This window comes from Platalea leucorodia (assembly GCF_965183815.1).
Source record: "Platalea leucorodia genome assembly, chromosome: W".
Lineage (NCBI taxonomy): Eukaryota > Metazoa > Chordata > Aves > Pelecaniformes > Threskiornithidae > Platalea > Platalea leucorodia.
The window spans coordinates 1,364,999-1,390,024 of NC_138859.1; the positions used below are offsets into that span (position 1 = coordinate 1,364,999).

Consider the following 25,026-nt stretch of genomic DNA (forward strand, 5'->3'; position numbering starts at 1 on the left):
CGCCCAGCTACGCTGCTTCTCGCCATCTCAGCTCCACGTTCATTTCGAACGTGCCGTGGTCAGGCTCTGCTTTCCACCGCCCAAAATCCTCAGGGAACCCCCATTTGTTAACGCATCGTTTTTCCCAAAATAGCGTAAAGACCCCTGCGAGTTTCCCACCGACACAAGCTATTTTGAAGTTCTCCCTCTCGATTCCTTGCACTTTCTGGATAGGCATGTTTTATGGCATAGGCTTTACATCTTAGAAATATAATTAAAAAGTAAAATGAAAAATAAAGGAAAACTTTCTGTTCAAAGTTAACAAGAATTTATCCTGTACTTGGCGATAACATTCACCAATCAGCGAAATGACAGATTTTTGAGTAATTTCTTTTTAAACTGTGTATTTTGAAAAACGTTTTATTCACCTGTACGCAGGGCTAATCTGGCCCCAGAAAAGCATTCTGAAACCTGTTACTCAAAACGTAGCCACGACAGCGCGGAAAATGAATGCTATGGGTAACGGCACTTCAGTTCCACAGCACGAAATGAAGGAGAAACTTCTTTCGATAAAAGGTCAGTCCTGCTTGCGTGCGATACGTGATGAAATACCCTAACGCTCGCAGAGATGAAGGCAGTGACAATCTGTACATATCAACTGCCGGTAGTTATTTGGAATAACTCAACCCACCTTGTCGGCAGCTTCTGTGGCTGTGGTGCCCGGTATTGCGGAGATGGGTAGTAAGACTGGTGGTAAGCCTGCTGAGGATGCTGGTTAACTGGGTAAGATGGAACGGGAAAGGTATTTGGTTCCGTATCCTACGAAGAAAACGTAATGAGAACGTCCACAAATCTGCACTTAGGGAATTGAAATATTTGTTTCCTTAGTTAAGTGACATTTAAGACCTTTGCACACAAACCTGGGAATGTCAGAGTTGCTCTTTCCTCTGAGAAACTCAGTAGAAAGAAGCAACAGCAGTCTGAAAAGCACTCTATTTTGGAAAAAACCAAAAAGGCTGATCATGACAAGCGTTTGATGTGTTCTGCCAGTGTGCTTTGCTTAGTTATTGCAGTCAGAGAGAGAACCGGTCTCTGCAAAGGCGCGGGGCCAGGGAGCTGGCAAGGATTGCTCCTTTCCTCGGGGGGGCCGGGGGTTCCAGCCTCAGGGAAAGGGGGTAGCAGAGCGGGTGACCTGCTTGCCAAGCCAAGCACAGCCCCTGAAAAAGCTTAAACAGTGGGAAACCGAGGAGTTCCCCCCCAACACACCGTAGCAAATAATTATTCGCTTTGCCTCTCAGAGAGGATAAAGCCCGATGTGCAGAACTGAAAAAATAAAGTAGCTTTGAAGCTTTTATTAGGGCAAAAATTATAAACTGCCTACGAATAAAGCAATGAAAAGTAGATCACTCCTACCACGGGTGCGCCTCGCGGAGCATAAGGCATGCCGTGTGAAAAGCCTCTGGGGTGGTAGTCTCTGGGTTCGGTTTCTGTCCTAGGAGGTGGCGACTGAAGTGACCTGAAATCCAGTTGACGCGGACTGCGTGAGCATATAACCTCGACAGCACGACTCTGCAGGCTGTGAATCCAAGCACTTCGAACCCGCTAGATGGATTTATACTATCTTAGCACATACCAAGTGTCGGGAAGACAGTATTTGCCACAAATCTAATAAACATAACCCTTCTTCTGTTTAGGACTAGGACAGCTTTATTTTGCCACTTTATACCAAAGACGAGACCCAAAAATATAAAACGCATCGCCAGTGCATGACAACAAACGTAATGGTAAAAAGAAAGTTCTCTGCTCCCTCAATTTAAGATGAATTTATCTTTTCTGTCATTGCCCGGGGCAAGCTACATGCGTCACTTGATGCAGAGGCCTTTGCTGCTATCTTGGGACCGGAATCTGCCTCCCTACTTTGGCGTTGGCTTGTGTAAACAAACGTCTGTGGACTACTTGGGAAGGGCAGAGGAGAAGGTAAAAAGGAGGCTGTACTTACGAATGGCAGCGTGACATCAATCTTCTATAGCATCGCTTCAGCCTGTCTCTTTTTGCAAATGCCAGAGCAGCAGCTATAAGGAGTGGGAGGATCAGGAAAAAAAATACCAGCAGCCCGTTTCTCAGTGAGGTGTTGTCGTCTGATGGGGACAAAACGACAGAGAAGAAAAAAAAAAAGTATTACATGGCATTAGCACCACTTGACTCACTGCAGCAGTGAATATTTCGTAGGATTGGTTCTACAACTATTTTCCATTTTTAGTAGAAGAAAAAAAATAAAGAATTGAGTAAGACTGCAAGATATATGCCCAAAAATATTCTTTTCCGATTATCTTTTCGCAGGGGTTGTCTGGTCAAAGATGAAAGAACTGTACGTGCCATGACACCCTGGGCTCTAACAGCATATTGAGTTACTACATCAATAGCTAATTTTTCTTCTACTACATTACTGTGAAGATCTTATGAGCTCAGCTGAAAGAGAGGAAAACAGAGCTTCTGCCCTTTGGTCTGATCCTAAATCTTCCTCTTCTCCTACCGTTGTTTGCCATAGGCAGGGAACTCGGGTTCTCAACAATCTCTACATTTTTATATGCAGCAAAATTTCTCCACTGCAGGCTGTACAAAAAACCCTTGCCCTTTTTTTGATTTGAGGCATCTGTCCATGCTTCAGTGTGGTTCTCCAGTCTGTTATTGCATCAACATAGTGTCTAGCTTCCCCTAAAACCCACATTGTCTTATGAAAAACAGTCTTCAGGATCACTCTTGCAGCTCGTAGAACGGACTACATCAATCCCATCTTTATATACTCCACATGGGCACTGCACAAGTTTTCTCCAAATTATAGCTCGCGTTTGGCTTCCTATTTCATCTCCAAACTCTCAGTGAGAAAAGTAAGCTTCACAGCCTCTTTCAGCTTGCTTTCTCGGGTGCATGAGTTGTGCTTTCCTGCCCCAGGCACCATTTTCCCACTCTTCACATTCAAACACAGATACATATATCTTCCGAGTACACAGATACATCATCTTGCCACGTCAAACATCGACCTAGCGCCTTTCCTGGGGGAAAAACCACATGGGAAAAAACCACAAAATTCCCTCCCCAACGTGTCCTTTCCCTTCACAAAAACAAAAAGCGAACTGGAATCTGCAAACAATGTAGTGTCACAAACCTCTGTACCTCCCCGTTTCTTCATCACGTACCTCTCTCCTATACCGCAAGTTGTTCGGGGCAGGGGCTACGCTTGTATTTACTACCAAACGAAGCATGCTGTCTGCACTCAAATGATAAACGTTAATAAGAGTGACTTGTCAGCACGCGTTGCCCTAGCCCACCTCGGCCAGATGTTAGTCCTGACTGCACTGCAGGTGCGCGTGCAACTACCTGCAGATACCAGAACAGGGCAGCTACTCATCTCTGCTACCACTGCTGGGAGCAGCACGTCCTTACGGAGATGCAGATTCGCAGCCATGGATTTGAACCCACATCCTCAGCCAAATTTCATCTTTTGTTTAGATCTAAGAATGGAAGGGGCTTCAGTTCCCAGCTTGGATACAGAGAAGTCCAACAGGATCTTGGTGCAAGGTGGCAGAAGTCACCTGAAGGCCATTAAAGCCGCCCAGTTTCTTTACAGATCCCCAGCATCCCAAAAGAGAGAAGTGCAACACCTTGAGCCCAAAACCTTAACTTGAACCGTTTGCAAACGAAACCTGGTGGAGGAGCCAACCACCAGCGCTTCAGCCACCAGAAATCAGCTGCTTCAGAGCCATCGGGCACTCTGCACTAGCCCAGCACCACCCACCCTTAGCAGGACAGGCCCACAGCTCTGGAGCTGCCTTACGGCTACTTGCCTTTATAGGGCCCGCTGTCCAGGCTTCCTCCGTAGCCTTTAGTGTCACAGTACGGGGGGGCCCAGCCTGCTTCACAGTGACAGTTCCCGTTGTTATTGCACACCTGTATTCAACCAACGCAAACATCACAGCAAGGGCTGTTTAGTAACTTCGTTTCCGTATATTTAACGGCAGCGTGCAGTAGCCACGGCCATCTATTCTGTCCCTTCCACGTCACTCAGCCTGGAGAACTTTAACCAGTAACTCCCACATCAATTCTAAATACTCCTTGGCCAGGCGTCTCAAGATTTCACATGACTGAGCAAGCACAGCACTGGTCAGGATGAGCTTCCAAAGATCAGCTATCCCAACGGCTTAAAGAACATGGCTTTTGCTTTTTTTTTTTTTTTTGTGAGATGCAGAGTTTCAAATTACATTAGTAATACTGGAATCGGGAACTCTTCTTGCCTGGCAAAAATATAGCATCTTAAGAGCTTTTGTCAAAGATTTTTTTTATGCTGTTATGGGATGTCTTGCCCAGAGACATTTTATAGAGAGTTTTAAAATGAAACAAAACAGAAAAATTAAGTTACTATCCACCATTTTAAAACTTGCTCAACTTACATAACTTCGGTCCAATTTTCGCTGACCGTTGAAGACACTTTTCTCATTAGCAGTACCAAAAAGCAGCTTTTTATAGCAAAACCCATCCTCAGGAACCCCACAGATTTTTTTTTTAATCGCTGCATCTAGCATCAGGATTACTTTATTCCACATTAGTTACAGCTTTAAACAGAGAAGGGCAAAAGACCTCTCAAGTGCTAAAAAGACTCATATATAGACACTATTGATTAAGTACAATTACCATGTACCTGGCTCAAACTAGGACCTTTGATAAAAAAAAATTCTGTTTATATATTTGCACAGTCATTGGGCTCTAAAAATCTACTGTTCTCGTCACAAAGACGTCAGAGGACCTTACAGCAATACTGCCAGTTCTGTCAAAACTTACAGGCTTAGTGTTTGTTGTAAGCGGACCATGAGTAGGAGCAGAGGCTCTCGCTCTACTTACCCCATGTCCGTGGCACTGCTTCTCCACGTCGCAGTCGTAGTTCAGCACAGAGGCACTCACGCACTGGAAGTGCCTGCAGATCTAGGGGAATTGAGAGGTGCGCACAAATGAAGCAAGATGGCATCTCACCGACCCACCCCTTCTTCCCCGCCGGCGGCCCGCGCCACGGCACGCGGCTCCGCAGCCGCTCTGCGCTCCCTGCCCACAAAGCAAGTCTGGTACTCGGACGCGATAAACCCCAACTCCACAGAAACGCGTCTGTTCTACACAAGGTTTCTCAGCGTGGGGTCTGAACTGTCACTGAAGTCTTTTGTCTCTAGTCTGAATGTAAAGGAATAGCAATTAAATTGTGCCCAGTAAGGATACGTGGAAGGCACATTCCTCTGCTGGGGCTAAGCTTCTAGGCTTTTGAGTTGAGTTGGATTTTAATTGAGAGTTGTCTTAAAGGCATTTGTGTGTGCCCAGCTCTTCCTGCTCATTGACAGAGCAAAGATTCTGGCTCTCAACAAACTTAATTTCTTTTGCTTCACCTATAAATGCGAGGCTCGCTACATTTTTTATGCCCGTGCACTGCAGTGCTAGGCAGCGTGGGGAACCAATGGGCGCGCTCAGTTTTGCACTACCTACAGGCATCAAAAGAATTAATGGCCATAAATATTCAGGAAACAATGTAGCTGAAAATTTTATTCACATGAAACCCCCGAATTATTACTTTAAGAAATCATTTTTTAATTGTTAATTACCTTGCCAGCACCACATTTGGTGCCTTCATTCACCATTCCTGGGTCCGGGACATCAGAGCCTAGCTGGAAATCTACACCCCAGCACGTGGTGTCTCCAATGGGAGTTCGGATAATAGCAGGCTTAATTCCAAAAACAGACATAGTTTTCACATTTTCACATTGCAGCTTCCCACACATGGCATTCCTACAACATCAACATATGAATACTGTAGTGACACTTGAATTTATTCTGAGAAAAAGACTATCGCGCATTTGATGTGACCTTTTCTTTCTACTGGAAGACGCTACTTGAAAATAACATCGAGGCAACTCGCCAAACAAAATTGAGCTGGGCCTCATATGGATTTATCCCTTCTTTCTGTAAGCTGTCGGGATCTTTACATTAAAGAAAACATGACTATTTGCTACTTGTTTTTCTGTACGTGAACGCCTTCGGATAAGAACAATCAATGACAGGAGACGTGGAACCCTCTCCTCGCCGTACCCCACGTCCGAACGCGTGGATCCCCCGCGGCCACAGAACAGCGCGCGCAGGGGAAACTGCGGCACGGGCCCGAAAGCTTCAAACCCGGCTACGGCAGAATTGCCTGAACACGCAAACATTCAAACTCGCTTCAGCTATTACGTGCGAGAGCTAAAGCCAGAAAACCTAAAACTGAAGTCGACAAAACTCACAACTGCGTAAGCGTGGGGGCTTTAAGCGCTAATAACAGCTTCAGAAATTAGGATAAAACGCATCTTTTCTAAGCTCTCTCACTGCGGTTTCAGAATGATGCATACGTGTCAATAAGGTGAAATTATGGGATAGCACGCCTCTCCCCCGTGCACCTGCTAAAACACCCCAAACCAACACCACAGCACCCGAATAAGGATTCGCAGCGATACATTTAGGAACTTCTTGATGCGCTGTGCTCAACTCACCAGCTGGAACATTTCTTGTAGTCATGGCCATGGTAGCCACAGTTGCCAAATCTGTCACCCTTGGAATTCACTTCAGCAAAACAAATGTTGGGGGCTGCTTTGGCTTCTGCAAACAACAGCCCAACCCCCAGACAGAGGAACCAGGTTAAAGAGGGACAGAAACACCTCGCATCATCACGTCTCCTTTACCCAGAGCAATTATCCTGCTACACCTAGTATTTTCCAAGCAGCGCAGAGAGCTTAAGAACTCGATCAAAAGAATAAAGAGGCAAAAATGTCAGTGCTACAAGGTTCCAAGTTTAAAAAGAGAGAGAGAAAAATAGTCACTTAACATTGAGCCAATTATACCATTTGATATTTCTTCATGGCTTCTTTACAGCCCTATACCCCAGGAGCCCCACTGTAACAGGAATGATCAGTGCAAGAAAATTACTACTTGAATCATCAGCACAGCATTAAATGTAACAAAGGAAGAATGTGCGAAGGCTAAGCCATAAATACCGCGATTTCAAATCCCTTGCCAAAGCCAGCTGGTCTTTGTTACAGGAACACAAGTAAATATATTTTAAATAAACTTAGTGTATTCTTTTAGCTACGTCTCCTAGAAAAACCGTAACACACTGCTCTTCCTTACTTGGGCCAAAGATATCCTGACACTGTGCATCGTAGTACTGGCAAACGCCATTGTAACAGTAGGCTTCCTCGTTGTGGCACGGGTGGCCGTTCTGAACGGTGAAGTCCGGCTGGCAGAACTGGGACGTGCCATTGCAGTACTCTGGAAGGTCACACTCGTTGTTACTTGCCCGACACTCGGTTCCTCGAGGAAGGAGCTACGGAGAGAGAGGGGAGGGGGAAACTGCATCAGAAAACAGAAACCTTACAGCAGAGACGAACACTGCACCCGACCCACAATATGCACCCAAAAAAAGGGCACTGATCTGAAGCCCTCAGTGGGTGCTGTGTACACGTGGCAATTCCGTCTCCCAGATGCGCTGGCTAGGCTAACGCTCTGCTTTTCTCAACCACCGAAGAACAATTCCAGATGCTACGTTTGAGTCTCTTACCCGGCAGTTTTTACAGCAGTCGCCATAAGCACATTCAGCACCAGATCGGAGCCTGCAAGTACCTGGTTCGCAGCAAGGATCACTTTCACATTCCTGAGAACAGAAGTGCTGTCAGCGTCAAGGAACCGCACCCTCCGCCACGCACGGTCCCCTCTCTCGCGAGGGGCGCGCAAGGCTACCCTGGCAGCACCTGTAAAACACACGAGCTACTAACCTTTGGTGAACCACAGTCACACTCCTCCCCGGCATCTACCAGCTTGTTCCCACAGTACGGGACGCTATAGGTTTCATCAGGCCTGGGAACGTTGAGCAGGCAGCTTCCACCTTTGTTGAGAGTCAGCTTCTCAAAGTCTTCTGCACTGCAGCTACTGAAGTTCCTCGATCCCCTGCAAGAGAGAACATGAGCTTATCTTTAAGTCAACCCACAAGCATTCCCTCAGTTTGCAGAACAAGGCTAACATTTGCTTTCCCCATGAGCTGCAAGCATGACACGACTCTTTGCAAGAGTACTTTGGAGATGAAAGCAACCTGCAAAAACTAAGCGCGTGGCTGGGGAGCGTTGACCTTCGGAAAACGCTTTCCCTTTTGTCAGTTACTTACGATGCTCCAGAGCTCATAATGCAACTGCTTGCTCCGCAGTGACAGACACGTTCATCGTCATGGTTCATCCCCAGGTTATGTCCCAGTTCATGAGCCATAATTGATGCAAACATCTGTATACTGATTCTTCCAAACTGCACAAGAGCAAAACAGAAGAAAATTAGCGGACAGCTTCTATTGAGAAAGTCAGTGTTTACTTGTGTGCAAAAAAAGACACTTCTGTCCTTCTGTCTCTACATGAACAGGATTCTCAGACCAGCTGTGCCCGCTTTCCAACCAAGTGCATGCCATTAGCTTAAGTAATAAGAGCACTTAAGCAAACATATCTGGGACACTACCTAACAACCTCTACTTTCCAGGGCAGCTGCAACATTAGGCACAAAAACTAGAGTTCTCCACACCAGCCCAAATCTCCTTAAATATGCAAACTCCAATTCCAGTACTTCTGTCACTAGTCCAAGAAAACAAGACTGCCGGGATTGACAGCTATCTGAGATCAGCAATTCAGTTCATTAACGCTCTGCAATTTCACATAAAGAGGGCAGTCAACCGGCACTGCTCTAGGAGTTCACAACCGTGGAGGTCGAGCAGACACCACAGGACAGATTTGAGAACACCCACAGCTCCCACATACTTCTAAGGCAGGGGTGCTTAAAATGGCAGCAAGAAACCCTGTCCCTTTTTCATGAGTGCTGTGCACTGAGGAGAAGGAAGGCTGAGCAGAGGATGCGGAAGACTACAGAAAAGTTGTGATCCAGGTATCCTGGAAGCACCAGAAATGGTTGGGGACCACATAAAAGCCCCCACTAAGCCACTTCAGCTTTGTTATTAAAGATGGTGCACTTCCAGGAAGACTTCTGAAGCACAAAACTCTTATCTTGACCACATCAGGGTATCGCTAAAGACATCTCACCACATTAATGCCTCCTGCGTGGCTCTTGGAGCACACCGTTCCAACGTAGGCCATCCCAGCTGTGCCACCAAACCCCTTCTTCCTGCAGTCACGGGGAGAAAAAGGAAAGGCAGTCACCCCGACTGTACAGACACACGATGCAGCCCATCCGCACAGCCACTCAACACCTCACTTCTGCTGGTGGGGCACAACACACTGCTTTTCCAGCTTTCCAACACCAACAAAGGAGCACTGCTAGGAGCGCTACTATTGACTGTGGGTATGAACGTACCGGTTCGGCTTTACCTTTCTGTTCGTGGTGCTTTTATTCTTTTAAATTAAGACAAGAGTTTGCAGAGGAAGCTATCCTCTTCCACATCTTCCCTCTAAATATAAAGAGCTAAATGGTCCACCCTTATAATCATTTGTTTTAATTGGCTGTTAGCTGCCTTTCTACTATTGCCAAACTCCATAGATTTCTTTCCTTGTCAACTTCCTTTTCATTACTGCCTTATTTTGTTTCTACACAGTTCTTAAAGCTTAAGTGCAACAGCACAACGCACCACATTTCACTTCATATAAAAGAATTTTTCAAATGAATATTTTTTTCAGCCATTTCACCCTCATGGCCTGAACGGTGCTGTTCTGCCTGGGAGGAGCAGGGGCTCCCAGCTCCTGCGGGAAGGGGAGCTTCTGCTTCGCACAAGGGCAGGCTGGGCCGTTGCCCCGTGCGAAGCAGCGCTCTCCCCGCTGCCCTTTCTCGTACTTTGGGCAGTGACTTCCTAAGGACCGCGCTATCTGCGGGAGCGGGAAGTGCACAGGGGCACACGTCCTGGAAGCGGGGCAGAGACGGCAGCGCAGGAAGCTCTGTGCTAGTTTAAGGCAGTAGGGACGGACGGATTAACGTCACGTGCCAAAGCTCAAACCATGTAGCTAGCTTCTGCATACCAGCTGCAGAAACAACTTTCACTCCATTAAAATGCAATGCTCTGCACCAGGTTTATGCTCATTTTCAAGTGGAAAAAGCCCTAGATTACAAGTCTAACCGGTGTACAACCTGACACAGGATTATCTGAATGGAAGCTTTACACAATACAACATAAAACGTTGCAGGACAGGAAAAAAAAATGGTTATTTAGCAATATACCTGTCAGAGAGGGCACTGAATTCAAGGACCACAGAAACCTTCTTAAAAATGTTTAAGTTGACTTGGAATGGTTTCACAAGTACATAAAACACAGCAGATTGCCCTGGGTTCTCTGCTGAAATACAATGGCTACTTTTGATACTCGAGCACGGCTGAGCAGACAGGAAAAGAATAAGCTTCTTAAGAGTCAGGGGGAGGGAACTGCAACTCACAGAACAAACTGGGCACTGTCATGTCTCCGGCGCAGAACGAGATTCTTCTCTCGCCACTGTACAAAATTTGCCAGCACATCACCAGCACCTCCGTCCGTGCTAATTATGTTTTCATACTTCCAAATCTCCAGACCAACCAGCACAATGCGGATGTTCAACATGATGTACATCTGGGGAGGAAAAAAAGGGAGAAATATTTCTGAAGACCTTCAGAGAAGAACAAGTGGCCTGGCGTTATGTTATCTTATTGCAAGAACCTACTTCTTCTGTTTGATTGGGGATTTTTTTTTTTTTTTTTTTTTAAATTAGTACACAATTCAAATCACCAGAATACGTTTTCCCTGTGATTCAGACTTTCATTAGCTACAGAATCAATGAGAAAATCCAAAACAGAAATAAAGAAGGAGTCTCAATCCTGACAAAAAGCATCGCCTGAAATAGTCAGCTTGAAAGACATGCTTTTTGTCTAACCTTGACAAATACTTCAGAGTTGCAATAATTGCAGCAATCTGGCCTGTCTCTCACTGTACATAGCGCAAGCTGGAAGAGTTCCCTAAATTCTCAAGTATGATGACTGCAGATGAATTTAGAGGTGGAAAAGCTTTCATAGCGATGCATTCACCAAAGCCCACTGTCAATAAATGCTGACATCGCTTTGCAGCCCCTGCTCCTCTGGCACTCCTTCAGCACAACACGCAAGCGCGCCTTGAGTTCTTTCAGTCATCAACGTGATGGCCGAGGGGACAGGTTTAGCTCCTGGCTTGATAAAAACCTTCATTTCATTCTCACCACCAAAGCGGTAACAGAACAGACTCCAAGGTGGAAGTTTACACAAGTAAACAGAGCCGCAGGGCTGCTGCACGCAGCATCGTTCCCACTTACGCTCAGCGTAGCTTTAACTTACGCTGTCAAGGAAGTTTGCCAGTTGCACCATGTGTTCTCTTACTTCTGTTTCACTCTTTCCAAAATCTTCAAACTGCAAGACAAAGAAACTTAGTCATAAAGAGATAAAGACAAGAGTCAGAAAAAGGAACAAAACGTTTTAAGACTAGCAACATGAAAAACATTGTGGCCTGGCTCCAAATCTCCTGTCAAGAAGATGCTAATCAAGACAGCCGCATCTTCATTGCTATTGCTCAACAGCTCAACATGCAAGAGAAAACAGCAAAGGCAGTTTTTGCCACGTGTTTTCCTTACAATATTAGATTCCTTGCCGATAGAAACTCTTCATGTCTGGCAGTTTACTCTTTTCCTGAAAAGTATTGCACAGAAGATGCTTATTCAGTTTTAGATTAGCATATTTGCATAACCTTGGCTAAAGTGTCAGTGTCTTTCAAGGATCCATTTGGGAGTAATGAAGACCGAGGGCTTTTTGAGCCACCTCCTGGGTAGAAGGCAGGGACAGCGACACACAATCCCTACCTTTTCTTTATCCACGACTATGAACAGCTCTACATATCTTGTTTGATGTAGGACCGCTCTCTTTCTCTGCGGAAAAAAAAAAGTTTTAGACAACTTCAATTTTATTAATTCAAGCGTAAACAAAAAAAAAAATCATGACATTGTCACATTACACTTGATACAACTAGTGGTTTGAGAGACACACCCAAAGCACGCTGTGCCAAGACGAAAACAAGCCAAACCCCAGAAGTGTAATCCAATGCAATGACGATTTCTCTGTAAGTATTTTACCCTAAAACTGAGCTGCACAAAGATTTCCCGTGTTTCAAAAGCAAGGGACCTTTTTACTTTTCACACAGGTTTCTTTGGAAAGACAGCATATGCTTCTATAAAGGAGCAGAAAGATATTAACGAGCAAACGCCAGCAACCTTGAAGTGAAACACAAGGTTTTTCCTACTCCTGCTTTTACTGTGATCTTGTTCCTGTATAGCCAGTCTTTAAACGACAAGGGGGACCTTCACACCAAACTGTTATTCCGACGGTTAGGAGAATGGAATCAACAGCACAATATTCTCCTGGCTTCTGATGCAACGCTTCGTTAATGAGCCTCTCCAATGAGGGTAACGTTCCTGCCCTTAAAAGCCCCAAAAAGCTCTGCCCACGAATAACCTAAGTAGCCACTCGACTCTCACCCCTGCGTGCAGAAGCAGAAGGAGACTGCGACGGCTTTGTTGAAGCAACTGAGGTCTTCAGCAGCGTAGAAAGCCCTCTGAATCAGAAACCTCTTGGCATGTGTTAAACCCCAGGAAATCTGATAAGCTGCTTCCATATTCTTAGCTGAACATTCACAAAACCCATTATAGGGGACTGCGGAGGAAACAGTGGAGTACTTACTCGCAGTAGCTGAGTCATACTGGGATGGTGATTTTCCTCTGCATGTTCCCTTTCATGGTCTTCGGTGGTTACTCCACACATCGTGGGCTCTTTCTTCACATTATCCAATCGATATAAAATGTGTTTAGAGCCAGAAGAGGAATCCATGGGCTCAATTCCATAGGTGATGTTCCCTATTGTCACCAAACCCCTAGAATATGGTAGTGTGTGAGAAATTCTTGCATCCCAGAGGATAGTTACCCAGATTTTTACAGTAAAAAAAGAAGCAATTATTCTTTGATAACTAAAGGCAAGTCTATATCTCAGTCCTTGCAAAACAGCGTGCTTCATTTCGAACCTGAAAGCAGCCTTTCACTGGATAGGGCCTTCGCAAATGCAGCGAATTAAACATTTTTGTAAGAGTCTGCGATGGCCTTAAGCAGAAATGCTTTCGTTCAATTACTATTGCCACTTTGGTGCCTGACACGGCACTGCAAAAAATCAAAAAAGTCCCAAAAGATATGGAAATTAGACCAAAGCAGAAAAAATTTCCAATCACATTTGATGTGCATAATTAGAGCCAATTTTGTAAAATTTGCAGACTGGCGTTCCACTTTCCTTTTTTGCACTAGGTGCAGTTCTTTGTAGCGACCATCTAGCCAAATTAGAAAATAAGCCAAAATTTGCGTCCTAGAACAAACAACTGATAACAAATTGCAACTTATTTAATAGTATTTCAAATACCTATTAACTACAGGAATAGAAGATACCACAGAAAGACTGCACAAAGGAATACGCTACTGCAGCTCAGCCCCGGTCAACGAAGCCCTGTCTGGCTGAGCTGTAGTTAAAAACAGAGCAAGGATTTTGTTTCAGGTTCAGCGAGCCGCGAGACTCACGTGCCAGCAGGGAGACAAAAGACGAGCTGTGCTACCTGAGCCCCGAGCAAGTGCTGACAGCAACCACGGAGTCCAGGGTCCCCTCCACGTATCCCTGATAATGGCAGTGATCCTACGCGGGAAAACAAGGGCGCGTTACACACATACTCCACGCGTATCTGCACGCACAGTGTGATCTCTGATCGTGTAATCGCTATGCCTGCCACTGACCGGCAGTAGTTACAACTTGAGAGCATAATACGCTTCAAATTAAAATTTACCACGTGCCATTTACCTACAGTCTATAGCCTCAAACATGCCTCGAGCTCTACCTCAATGCAACAGCGTTTCCTTCACTAACGTACATCTAAACATTTCCTCACCCGCCTTAGTACCACAAGGACTTATATATACGAAGCTAATCAAGATGCCAGGGGCACAGCGCTCCAGCTCTTCACAGCTCAACAGGGCCAGCAGTTCCTTACACATTTCAGTTTAAAACCCCACTCGCCCACTCAACCGTTCTACCTGAAGCCAGATTCAGAGCTGGCGCTGCCAACCTGTTAGAAATACCAGGCAAAGAGGGCTCAGAAACATTATCTAGCAAACGGATTTCTTAACTTGACCATAAGCCGTTCTACTCTTAAGTTCTGTCCTCCACCCTGCCTCAAATATTTTGAGGCCAGCCCCTCCCTACCGATTTGGGCCAAATCACCATGCAGCCTTCTAGAAAACAGTCCTGCAGAATGCTTGACTTGGACGCAACCTCTCTCCAGCAAGAAGAGGGCCAACACCAGCTATCCTCGCCACCGGGCGCTGCGCTGCCAGCTTTTCAGTTGCACAGTACCTCCCTCATCAGCCCTAATGAGACAGAATTCTTCTATTTTGCCCTCTTACACACTTTGGAAACTAGATGAGGAGGTAGCATGGGGAAAACACACTCCATTTTCTCTGGCAAGTGCATTTTTGAATGTTATTATAGGGGTCAGGTAGATTATGCCGCCTGTTGTTTCAGCAACGAACGCAGAAAGCACTGAAGGCATGTGCTAATCCTTCGGGGCCACCGTGGCTTTCACGACCTCGTGCAGAAAAAGCATTTTTCCTCTTAGTCAATCCCTTTGAGCTAGGAAGCAAATACTCAGTTGACTCAGGTGCTATATTTTCAAAACCAAGATCCTACGAATCATCTATGACTAATGCTTCCCTTTCAAAGGAACAACGTTGATACGTAAGAGTGAAACCATTAGAAATACTCTCATGCTTTTTGTATCACACGAGCTGGTTTATACTCTTATTCTACAGAAGCAATTAAATTTTCAAAGGCAACCTATCAGGCAGCCTGCTTGTACAGAAACAGAGGTCTGCAACTGCTTTTTCACTGGAATAACTCCAATGCTACGCAGGTAACATCCTTCTCAAAGGTCCTCCAGACTTGATCTCATCCATCCCTTCTAGCAGTTTACAAATTTCTGGACTAAGGGAGAGCCCGTCAACCCTCAAAAATTCTTAGAGTCACTAACAGACAGCCTCGCACAACTGAAAAGATGGGTCACCAGCTCACCATTCATTTTGACTTGTGGACCGATCGGGAGGACCGTTGTGTGTAAAAGCAAAAGCTATACATTCCGCCACCAGACCACCCCAGTTCTGCCCCGTCTGTTCTGGTCCCCACGAGAAGCAAGGCCTGTGTCCAGAAGTGATACCAATGCTGCACTGTGCCGCATGACAAGGACAGCACCACTCTCAGATAACGAGATACCTGACAGAAGAAGAGCATTTCCTTTTTAGAGAAGAGTAACTTTTAATTAGACAGCAATCACCTCCACGTAAGAAAATACAGGGCTATTGCAAGCTCCAGGCTAGAGCCTCATCCAAAAATCAAGGCTTCTCTCCAGGAAGAGTGCAACGCATGCACGGGATTAGAAGGTGGCCCAGCGGAAAACACAACTATTGCTTTGTAACACGTGACTCCCTCATCCTGTAGATGCTCAGTGGTCAAGTCACCTTCAGTAAGGGTATAAAAAGAAAGAAATCCTACCTGGATATCTGGATATTCGGATTGCAACTTCCCCTCCTTATTATAGGTATAAACTGTGAAATCTTTGGGCAGCAGTTCTCTGTAAGGAAAGGGGAGAAGGAACACAAGAGGAATTCAATGAAATGACTATGACACTACAGCAGGGCACTAAGATGATCCTAATCAGAAGTGTCACAAATACATAAATTGCAAGGAAATAAGGAAACATTCAAAAGGAACCCCCTCAAAAAAAAAAAATTAACAAAGAAACTGCATTTCCACAGCAAAATCCAAGATATCAGACTGGTGGAACCGTCAGTGAAATCAAATCAACCACCTCACCCCGGGTAAGTAAGACAAGCATCAGAACCCATTACATTGTGCTAAAAGCTTGCTTTCATGCAGAATAAAAAGAAAAAAAATCACAGCACTCAGTTTGCTGCATATGACTTCCCTTCCCCGGTTTTGGAAGGAAGCGCATTAGGAAAGTCTCCCACGATTAAGACTGCTGACCCATACCGGTAAATCCCTGGATGCAGCGTAGCTGAATTCCCATGTTTCTGAGGGTCAGGGGCTTGGCAAGCGGCAGCTAGAGATCCCCAGGGGCTTGTACATTTAAATAGTTCTGTCGCTTTTGTCTATTATGAGGGCAGTTTTAAGAAGCAATAGCCTGACGAACAGTAACTTGCTGTTGCTGCAACTAGCCCTTTAAAAACGAAACTCAGGACAGACAACATCTATATTGTCTGTAAGTTATGGATATTAAGGCCTTGGATATAAAATCAGCTTCCTCATTTATTAGTATTCTTGTGCTACTGAGACAGGAAAAAAACCCTGAAACAATAAACAAAACCCAGAAGAAAGCCAAAATATTTACTTGAAATATAGTTCAGTTTGTTTATTTTTAGATGTGAATGGACAGAGTCATTTCAGCGATTCCCCAGATCCCCTTTGAGCAAACTACTGCTTCCTTCACCGACAGGGGATCACCAGGGTGGCCGGAGTTCAACCAAATTTCTGGCCGATAGCCAGGACCGTGTGACTGAATCCACTTTCGCCGTCCTTCGCGGCAGATTTTACAGAGCTAGCATGGAACTGCACTTCTCAAAGAACCTCAAGAATCAGAACTCGCATGGTACCTGCCAGCTTGTTATTTGGACACAACAGATGGAATTTAATAATCTAAAGAAATGCATCACTTACTTGTTCTTTTCTAGATGAATCGTGTATTCTTTTCCCTCTATCTCAATAGCGTACGACACCTTGTCCTGAACATAAAAAAGCGACATTTTACTCATGTTAACAAATAAAACATTCTTTGAAATCAACAGAAGTTTGGCAGAAAAGAGTCTCTGTGAGCTCCATGACTGCTACGACTATAGCATTCAAATCACTGCTGCCACCTTCCGTGACTCAGGACTAGTCTGTGTTGGTAGCCTCTTTAGACACAGCTGTAGGGGCCGGAGACGCAGCTCATACCAACAGCATTCAAACCACCTCCTAGAGGGAGGCAGAACTCTTGTCGATAGGAGTTGCCTCTCCCATCACGCTTCTTGTGGGTACCCCAGCGCCGGTGAGGGGAGCGGGTGCTTCTTGTGCTCCTAGACGACATCGCTGAGCCCGCAAGACTTCGCAATGAGAAGCTCGGGATTTGCTCTGGTTCCCTGACATCCAGCAGACAAAATGACCACCACGTCCACACACTGAAATTGCCAGATACTGAGCTAATAAACTTTCCTTCTTAAATCTTGCTAGTTGCACCAGACCAGGAATAACCACATGTGGGTGAACCTGAAACCTGTTTTATAATTGTCCCTACCTCCGGAACCTGGCATCCCTTCCTGTGTAACTGGGGAAAAGTCACATGAAGGAAGCTATTTCAAAATAGCTTTGTGGTTTTCTTATTCCTTGTTTCTAAGACTTCCACAGAAAAGCTCTTAGTTACAGCTGGAAAAGGACAATACAGTTTTATTACTGAACATTCACAGTGAGCCAGTACCTCCGCAGCCTTGCGTTAGCCAAGCGCTACACACAGCAACCAGGTCCTTAAATACGAAGCGGATAAGCTGGGTCGCCTGACTACCACATTAAATATCACAGCAGGAGTACTAGTCAGTGACTGCAATAAACTGCAAGGCATTTTTGTTAATATTAAATTCTGCCAACGTTTATAAGATTTCTGACTAAACACAGTTGGTCTAATCCGAATACCTTGAAGCGTGCAGTCTTTAGATACGTGGCTACAGAATAATATAGGCTGGAAAGTACCGCTGCAGGTCGTCTAATCCGACCCCCTGCTCAAAGCAGGGCCAGCTAGAGTCTCAGCCCAGGCTGCTCAGGGCCTCCTCCAGGCAGATTTTGAGCATCTCCCAGGATAACGATTCCACCACCTCTCCCAAACTCATTCCAGTGCTTAACAACTCTCATTATGCAACTTTTACACCCAGATCAAAAATCCCTTGCGGCAACTTGTAACCTCTGGAGCAGGGAGGTGTTTGCCGTAACTCCGCTAAAGGCAATGCTAGATGTAGTACCTTTCGTAAGGATGGATACTTGTTTGCTGTGTGTTTTGTGAGAATTTCAGCTCAGTTTTGGGTGGACGTCATTAGGAGGTAAACTGAAGGCGTTTTTAAGACTGCCCAGTACCTGTACCGAGGAGACATTGGAAGCCTCTCGCCGTTCTCTTCCTAACCTCTGCGGGATTACAACTTCATAGGAAGACAACAGAGAAACCTCCTGGAAACCTAGAAAGCAGAACAGAAACACTGGCTAAAGAAACAAAGCAATCAGCAGGGTAAGGCACGAGGAAGAAAACGCTATTTCAGGAAAAGCCCCTTCCGTAGGAAGGAGGCAGCCTGTGATTCCAGTTCAGGTCTCCACCTTATCACGGGCCCCTGAAACTGGGCTGCTCAGTGTGGGCCTGCAGCGCTGCACTGGGCAGATCCCTCTGCCACCAGACTGGCAGCGTTTCTCATCACATACTTACGAGCTCTGCTTTTAAGAAACAACATAGCACCACATTGCCAAGGCACCACGTGCGTTTGGAGAGCTGTAAGCCAAACAGAAAAAGCCAGAGGCCCTGGTGCACGCAGGAGGGCACAGAGCAAATCTCGGAGCAAAGCACGCTTGGATTGCCTTGTAAAAGGCCAGAGAAAACAACACACAAATGGCAAAGACACCAAATTTTCCAGAAGGTTTCAAATTGAAAGCTTTGCATTCCAATTACTGTCTTACAAGTATCTTTCTCATACACCATCGCTTTTCATCAGCAGGAATCAGAGCATTTAACAAAGCAGGTCAGCACAGAGAGAACTCGTTCAAGGACACGCAGAAAGACAGCGTGGAAACCAGGCGCCCTGTGCTGCAGGACCGCACCAGCTCGACCACGCAGCCTCTCTAGATGAGCTCCCAGGGGCTCCAGCAGTTCCCGTGCTTCTAACGGCGCGGCGGCACAAAGCCAGCCCAGCAGGGCCCAGCGTTACGTCCTCGCCCTGCACATCACAGCCAAACTCCTGACGCGAGGCCGGTACTACTCATCACGTTCTTCGAGAGCTCCTGAGGACCTTAGGAAAACAAGCGAGGTGAAGCAAACGCATGCAACAAAGTGGCCTTTTGCAGATCACTTTATAAATGATTTGCATATGCAACATCAGCCAGATCCTCTGATCTGATTGAACAACCACCAAACAAAACTCTACGGTCCAAGTTTCCTTTATAAGGCACCAGTTTTTGCAAGTAACTGTTCTGTATCGGCCGTGTAAACAATAATAAATTGCACATGTAAGCTTACTTTTCCCATCAACAGCCTGCCTGGGCCTGGCTCGGGAGCCGCTCCCCCGGGAAGAGGGAGGTTTGTCGCCAGGGCTTGCAGGCAGGATGAAGAGCAACAGTTCTACTAGCTCATGGCAATGGAATCGGTGAGCTCATCAGAGGAGCCCAAGCTTCCCGACCCAAAGGTAGGGGGGAAGGGAAGTTATCCTCCTCGCCACCGTTTATCTCCAGAAGTAATCGCCACACGTCTGGGGGGTGGCGAGGGGGTGTTTGGTTTCTGAGATCCTCCAAAAACTCTCTGAATGGGACCAAGATGCCGCATTCATTTAAAAACCAGCCGCTTTGAGCACACCAAAACTCACGCTGCGACTCCGAAGGCGCCCGTGCCTTTGCGAGTCGCACGAAGGCGCTGGGTGCTGGAGGCCTCCGCGGGAGGCCTGCTCCATCGTTTGGGAAACGGGCTGGAGCCCCCCCGCAGGCTTTAAATGCCAGGGGTCCCCCTGAAAGCCTCCCCAAGCCAGCACCGCCAAGCTGCAGTGGCGTTCAGACCCCCGCAGATGCTTTTGCAGCCTCTCTTCCATCCCCAGCAGGCTGCCGCGCAGCCTCCGTGCCACCAGTATCACCTCGGGTCAGCGTTTCGAATGGGCGCCCCGGCGAGCGACTGCGCGAGGGAAAAGCACGTCCACTTCTCTGCGCGCTTTCCACCGATATCCCCAAAGAGGAAGCAAAAGCAGTTCGATTGCTTTCAACGTCTCTCAGGTTACAGCGCGTCCGTCCGTCCGGAGAACGCAGACGCATTGCAGTGCGCCTATTTGTAATACAGCATTTTTATCACACAAGCATAGGGAGAGCCGTGTTGTTTCTCAAGAAATAACATAGTGCGCGTACCGCAGCTGAAGTTGCATTAATTACAGTGATTGTTGGAAAAAAGGTATAAAATAAGCAGAAATAAACTTCCTGAAAATAGCCCTTACGTTCACAGGCTACAGAAAGCACAGGGTCAATACCTCCTTGGCCCGAAAACAGGGGAGGGAAGGGCTGCTTCCTTCCCTGGGATGAACCACCAAAAGTACAAACTCCGGCAAATCACTTCTCTACGTTTGTCATTTCCAACCACGCGTTTCACTCGTATCCGGCCCCGAGCTCTTGCACGGCGCTGCTCTGCACTTGCTACTTCCCCACGGCCGGCCAGCAGCGCCGTTATCACTGGGGGATGTGACACGGCGACACTTGGACACAGTTTTGGAGACTCTCTTAGGACACACGCTAGAGAAACAGGGGGGCACGGTTAATCTTCGTAGCGCTCGGAAAGCGGCATGCCTCCCCAAAAGCAGCTTGGAAGCAGAAGACAAAGGAGTGAATCATCGTACGAAGCTAGCAAAGCTGGGAGGGATTTCTGGGAAGAGTGCAACTCGGAGGCCTCCTCTTAGAGGAAGGGCACTGAAGGAGTGCAATTTTCAACTCCCCGAATACTCTGAATACTCCCCCTGCTTTCTGCTCTCCTTCCCTCCCTCCACTACCACCAGTTCGGGAGCTGGTTTCAGGTACAACGCCTTATTCTTCCCTTCGTTGTGGGCAAAACTCATCAGAGGAGGAGGGCGTGTTCGTCTGGATTAACAAAGTGCTTCCTATTACAACAAGCTAAACTACAAGGGTAGGAAGGCACCACCTTGCTTTCGAGTGGAACTAAAAAGAGAAAAGCAGCCTTCACATTAACAGTTTGAACTTGATGCAAATAGCTTTCCCTTTAACTTTCAGTTCTCCTTCCTCTTCTGGCAAAAACATCCTTTCTCTCCCCGCCTTTCAGTACAGATCAAACTGACAACAAGCCTGCTGACGTGCAGAAGAGACAGGAGTTTGTTTTGTGGGATTCTCACTGGGACAAAACCGCTCCGCAGCGGCTGCAAGCGCAGCACACCCCTTCACCGGCACCCCCAGAACCAAAGCACCCGTGACGGCAGGTATCTCCATTGCGCTGACCCTCACTTTACAGAGAGCCCCTTTCCACGCGGACTGCCCCACGCAATGTTTCACACATCGCTAGCAACCCTCAGAGAGGGCACCAGACTGGTTAATCAAAAATCCCATGAAAGGGACAAGTGCAACGAAGCAGAAACTAGAACATTCAAAAGACAGCCCTGCCCCTAAATCTTCCTCCTGCAAAGGCTGCTTCCTTCTGAGAGACACAAAGCTTGAAAGCTAAGTCCTTAATCCAATAACACACTGGCCACCTCGAGTCCCACCTAGCACCCAGCGCTCCTTCTACTGACTGACACATTCAGACTTTATCTCACCCAGGGAAGAAAAATGTACTCAGCCGACCTAATTAGCACAAGGTGAAATTCTGCAAGGACGAGGCAGTTTGCAGCTATCGCAGCAGTCTAGCCAAACGCGAGGCTCCAGCCTGCTGTGAAGGCATTACCAGGTACGTTCCGGCAACCACACCGGTATTAAGATGCTACCCTCCGGTCAAGATGGTCACGATCCATGAGAATTCATCCATGCATTTCAGTACAAAGTAAAGGTGATTCATAGCAATTACGGAAAGGCAGAAGTGACAACAAAAAACAAACCCAGATACTCAGTTGTTTTCAACATGTTTGAAGATATTTATAATCTGTTTTCCTAAGACAGGCTATTTTTTGTAGCTTTTCCTCCACCCTCTTTTGAGAAACTTCATTGCAATATAAGTAGTATGGTTCTCCAGCACAGCACTTTGCAATAAATTTTTCAGTAACTTGCAGGACTCCCTGTACTCGGGTGCTTCCTGCCACTGGCCAAGGCTGTCCGAGTTGTGCTACACGTCACCCCTGAGAGCATGCTTCTTATCGTTCGCTCCGGGGTGTAACACCAGTTGAAACTGTATTTCCAAGGAGGAAATAAAAAAAAGCAATTGAATCCACTATATTTATCTTGTCTCATTAAAGACTGCCTTTAATTACCAAGCATCGGAGGCAACTAGGAAAACGTGACTCATCTGCTCCTCCCCGCCCCGAATCCACAGTAGGAATTTCGTGTACGTTGCACAGCGTGCGGGAGCTTGAAAGCCATGGAAACGTGTCATAGCCCTTACGGCCCTCCAGACGCTGAGGTAAGCTGCTTGCTCCCCGACAGGTAAGATCTATATTCGGCAAAAGTCAAGCTGCATCTCCTGTCTTCAGAGACCTTGGCATGCCTGCCGATCGTTGGCTCGGTTACAGAAATACTGCACACAGCTACGTCCACCCACACGAAACGGTTCACCCCAATTACCACCCTTCTTTTACCCTAACTCGTTCCCAAGCCTACTAAAGTCAAGTCAAAGATATACTTTTCGATGGAAGCAAAAAAAAAAAAAAAAAAAAAAAAAGAAGAAATAGGAAAATTTAGACTGTAGCCGATTACACCACAAAACGAACTCATTTCATAAAAACAAGCTCATCAGCATGTGACCAGCTCAGGCTCCAGACAGATGCTAACGAGGAACGTGCAGAACACCGCCCTTCCCGCACCGAGCGGGACTGGATTCGCGGAGATGAGGCTCAAGCCCGTCCCACCCGCAGCATCCCGGGGTGCAGCGGGGCGCTGGGCCTGCCAGCAACGGCTGCGGGGCTCCTCTTCTGCTCTGACCGCCCCTTTCGGCTCCCCCACCGCTTTCAGCGTCACAGGTGATACCGAAGAGCATCATTCTGTACAACAAGCAAAACACTGAAGTCCCTCTGATGCTACCCAAAGTTGTTCCCAGCTGTCTCTCCATGAAACGCAGAGAGAGGACGCCCGGTATGACCATTTACTTATACTCACCTACTTCAATTTACTGAATCCCTGAGTAAGAGTGGAAAGTTTCCTATTGAGCCAGGAAAAAAACGAGCACCACACAGAAGTAAGGCTCTCTCTGGATTTACCCTGGGCCTGCATCCACCCTGGTATCTCTTAGCCATTTTACTCTAAAAGTAAAGGCTTGACCAAAACTGTATTAAACCTAGAGCATCAGTTAGCAGCAATGAGTTTTAATCTTCTATTAGCTGTGCAGATGTCTGAGTCAAAAGATACACATCGCTAAAGCATTAAATACACAAACTCATTACATTAACCATTGTTATAATCAATTAAAATTAATAGATGAGGTCAGCTGCACCAGTCATTCCACACTTGGGCAGCAGACTGCTCACGAGAAGAAGTGCCAAGAGCTTTACACAGCCACCTAGTCCGTCCTCCGGTGCCAGGGTAGGGTCGGTTCCACACAAAGCATCTCCAACAAGCACCCCCGACGTCCAGCAGATTTCCCTCGCTGTGTTTTAAAGTAGCATCTCTAACCCCCAAAGGAGGTGGACAGTTTACTCCCCTTCTGTCTTGCTGCAAATTTTTAGATTTTCCAAGCGTGCTGTCACACTTGCCTCTCCTTCCCTTCAACCAAGTAAAGGCCAATATCCAGCATTTCCTTGTGGACCCTATTTCTTCGATCTCTGACCGTTCGTATTAGGCTCTACCGGCTCTACTCTGCAGTCAGACCCCACCTACCCTGCCAAAGGATCCAAACCAGGACACAACAGTCCAGCGAGGCCCCACAAGTATCAAGGTTCACATGCTTTCTGTGGTTATGCACCTCCACAGGTTAATCCTTCTTCCATAACAGACAGCACGGCCGGTTCACTTGTCGTTTCGCCTGCTCCAACGCTCCTTTCCTTTCCTGCCAACACGCTCCTGCACCCCATTTTTCACCCTCTCGTACTTGTGCAGACAATCATTTCCACCTCAGCAGAACGCTTTGCACCCGTCCTTCCAAAGCCGCATCTTTCTGCCAGGCATTTCTCTCACGTGTCCACAGGGTCAGGCCAATCCTTTCTTTAAGGAGCCTGAATCCTATCTGACTGGAAGGGCATCAGCCGCAAACTCAGCATGCATCCTCTGTATCCCGTTTTCAAAATCATAAAGGACTTTGCCAAGCAGTATCTGTTTGAGGAGAAACTTCTGTGAACTGGCTTACAGATGTCCTTCCAGAATGACGTGTAAGCACCGATACTTCGGTGTATTTCTTCAATCGATTACGTACTAGGAAAAGCATTTTTAGGTGCATTTGACCTTTCCGCTAAGACGACAGCTGTAGTAAGGTTTACTCTTTGGATTCCTGGCAGCAAAAATCTCCTTCACTTTCACTATGTAAATATTATCCAAGTCCACTTAAAAATATTTAGAGATTTATACAAAACACCAAGCTAACAAATCTTCTGCTAAAAGTAGGAATGTTTCCTATGAAGCCAGCAGTTTGAGTTCCTCCCATACCTCAGGCTAAAGAGTGCCTTGGTGGTGCTCCATCTCCAGAGCACCCGGGAACATCTGGCCAGCTGTTCTCCTACAGGCACTCCTCCTTGCGACTTTTCTTTCCGTCTCCTCCCTCCCTTGCTCCAAATCTTCAGACCAAGGGGGTCCCCTTGTGCCACAGTGCCTTTTTAGAAGGTAGGAAAAGATGACCAACTACCACGGCAGGAGAAGCAAATTCATCGACGTGATTTACTGCTCACCTGGAACATTTGTTTAACGTTAAAGCTGGCAAGAACGGTTAACGTAATTTCTCTTAGTATTTCACTGGGGGCACTGGACGTTAATGAGGATATTGAGCTCTTCTACAGCAGTGTTTCCTAGAAAATTCTT

The 25,026-nt window shown here is 46.5% G+C and overlaps 1 protein-coding gene across 1 annotated transcript in view; it reads right to left on the bottom strand.

Moving 5' to 3' along the window:
• The window catches only part of LOC309601546 (disintegrin and metalloproteinase domain-containing protein 9-like), a gene marked incomplete at its 5' end in the record, with an annotated part of 30,441 nt that overhangs the window by 2,258 nt on the left and 3,157 nt on the right, over positions 1 to 25,026 (bottom strand). The window contains 20 exons of the mRNA XM_082334597.1: positions 671 to 798; positions 1,393 to 1,495; positions 1,979 to 2,117; positions 3,825 to 3,927; positions 4,876 to 4,956; positions 5,619 to 5,802; positions 6,540 to 6,645; positions 7,174 to 7,369; positions 7,604 to 7,696; positions 7,818 to 7,989; positions 8,204 to 8,337; positions 9,117 to 9,198; positions 10,455 to 10,624; positions 11,359 to 11,430; positions 11,877 to 11,942; positions 12,751 to 12,940; positions 13,664 to 13,740; positions 15,646 to 15,724; positions 16,828 to 16,892; positions 18,271 to 18,368. Of these exons, the coding sequence (XP_082190723.1) occupies positions 671 to 798; positions 1,393 to 1,495; positions 1,979 to 2,117; positions 3,825 to 3,927; positions 4,876 to 4,956; positions 5,619 to 5,802; positions 6,540 to 6,645; positions 7,174 to 7,369; positions 7,604 to 7,696; positions 7,818 to 7,989; positions 8,204 to 8,337; positions 9,117 to 9,198; positions 10,455 to 10,624; positions 11,359 to 11,430; positions 11,877 to 11,942; positions 12,751 to 12,940; positions 13,664 to 13,740; positions 15,646 to 15,724; positions 16,828 to 16,892; positions 18,271 to 18,368 (2,338 nt within the window). The remainder of the gene's footprint in view (positions 1 to 670; positions 799 to 1,392; positions 1,496 to 1,978; positions 2,118 to 3,824; positions 3,928 to 4,875; positions 4,957 to 5,618; positions 5,803 to 6,539; positions 6,646 to 7,173; positions 7,370 to 7,603; positions 7,697 to 7,817; positions 7,990 to 8,203; positions 8,338 to 9,116; positions 9,199 to 10,454; positions 10,625 to 11,358; positions 11,431 to 11,876; positions 11,943 to 12,750; positions 12,941 to 13,663; positions 13,741 to 15,645; positions 15,725 to 16,827; positions 16,893 to 18,270; positions 18,369 to 25,026) is intronic.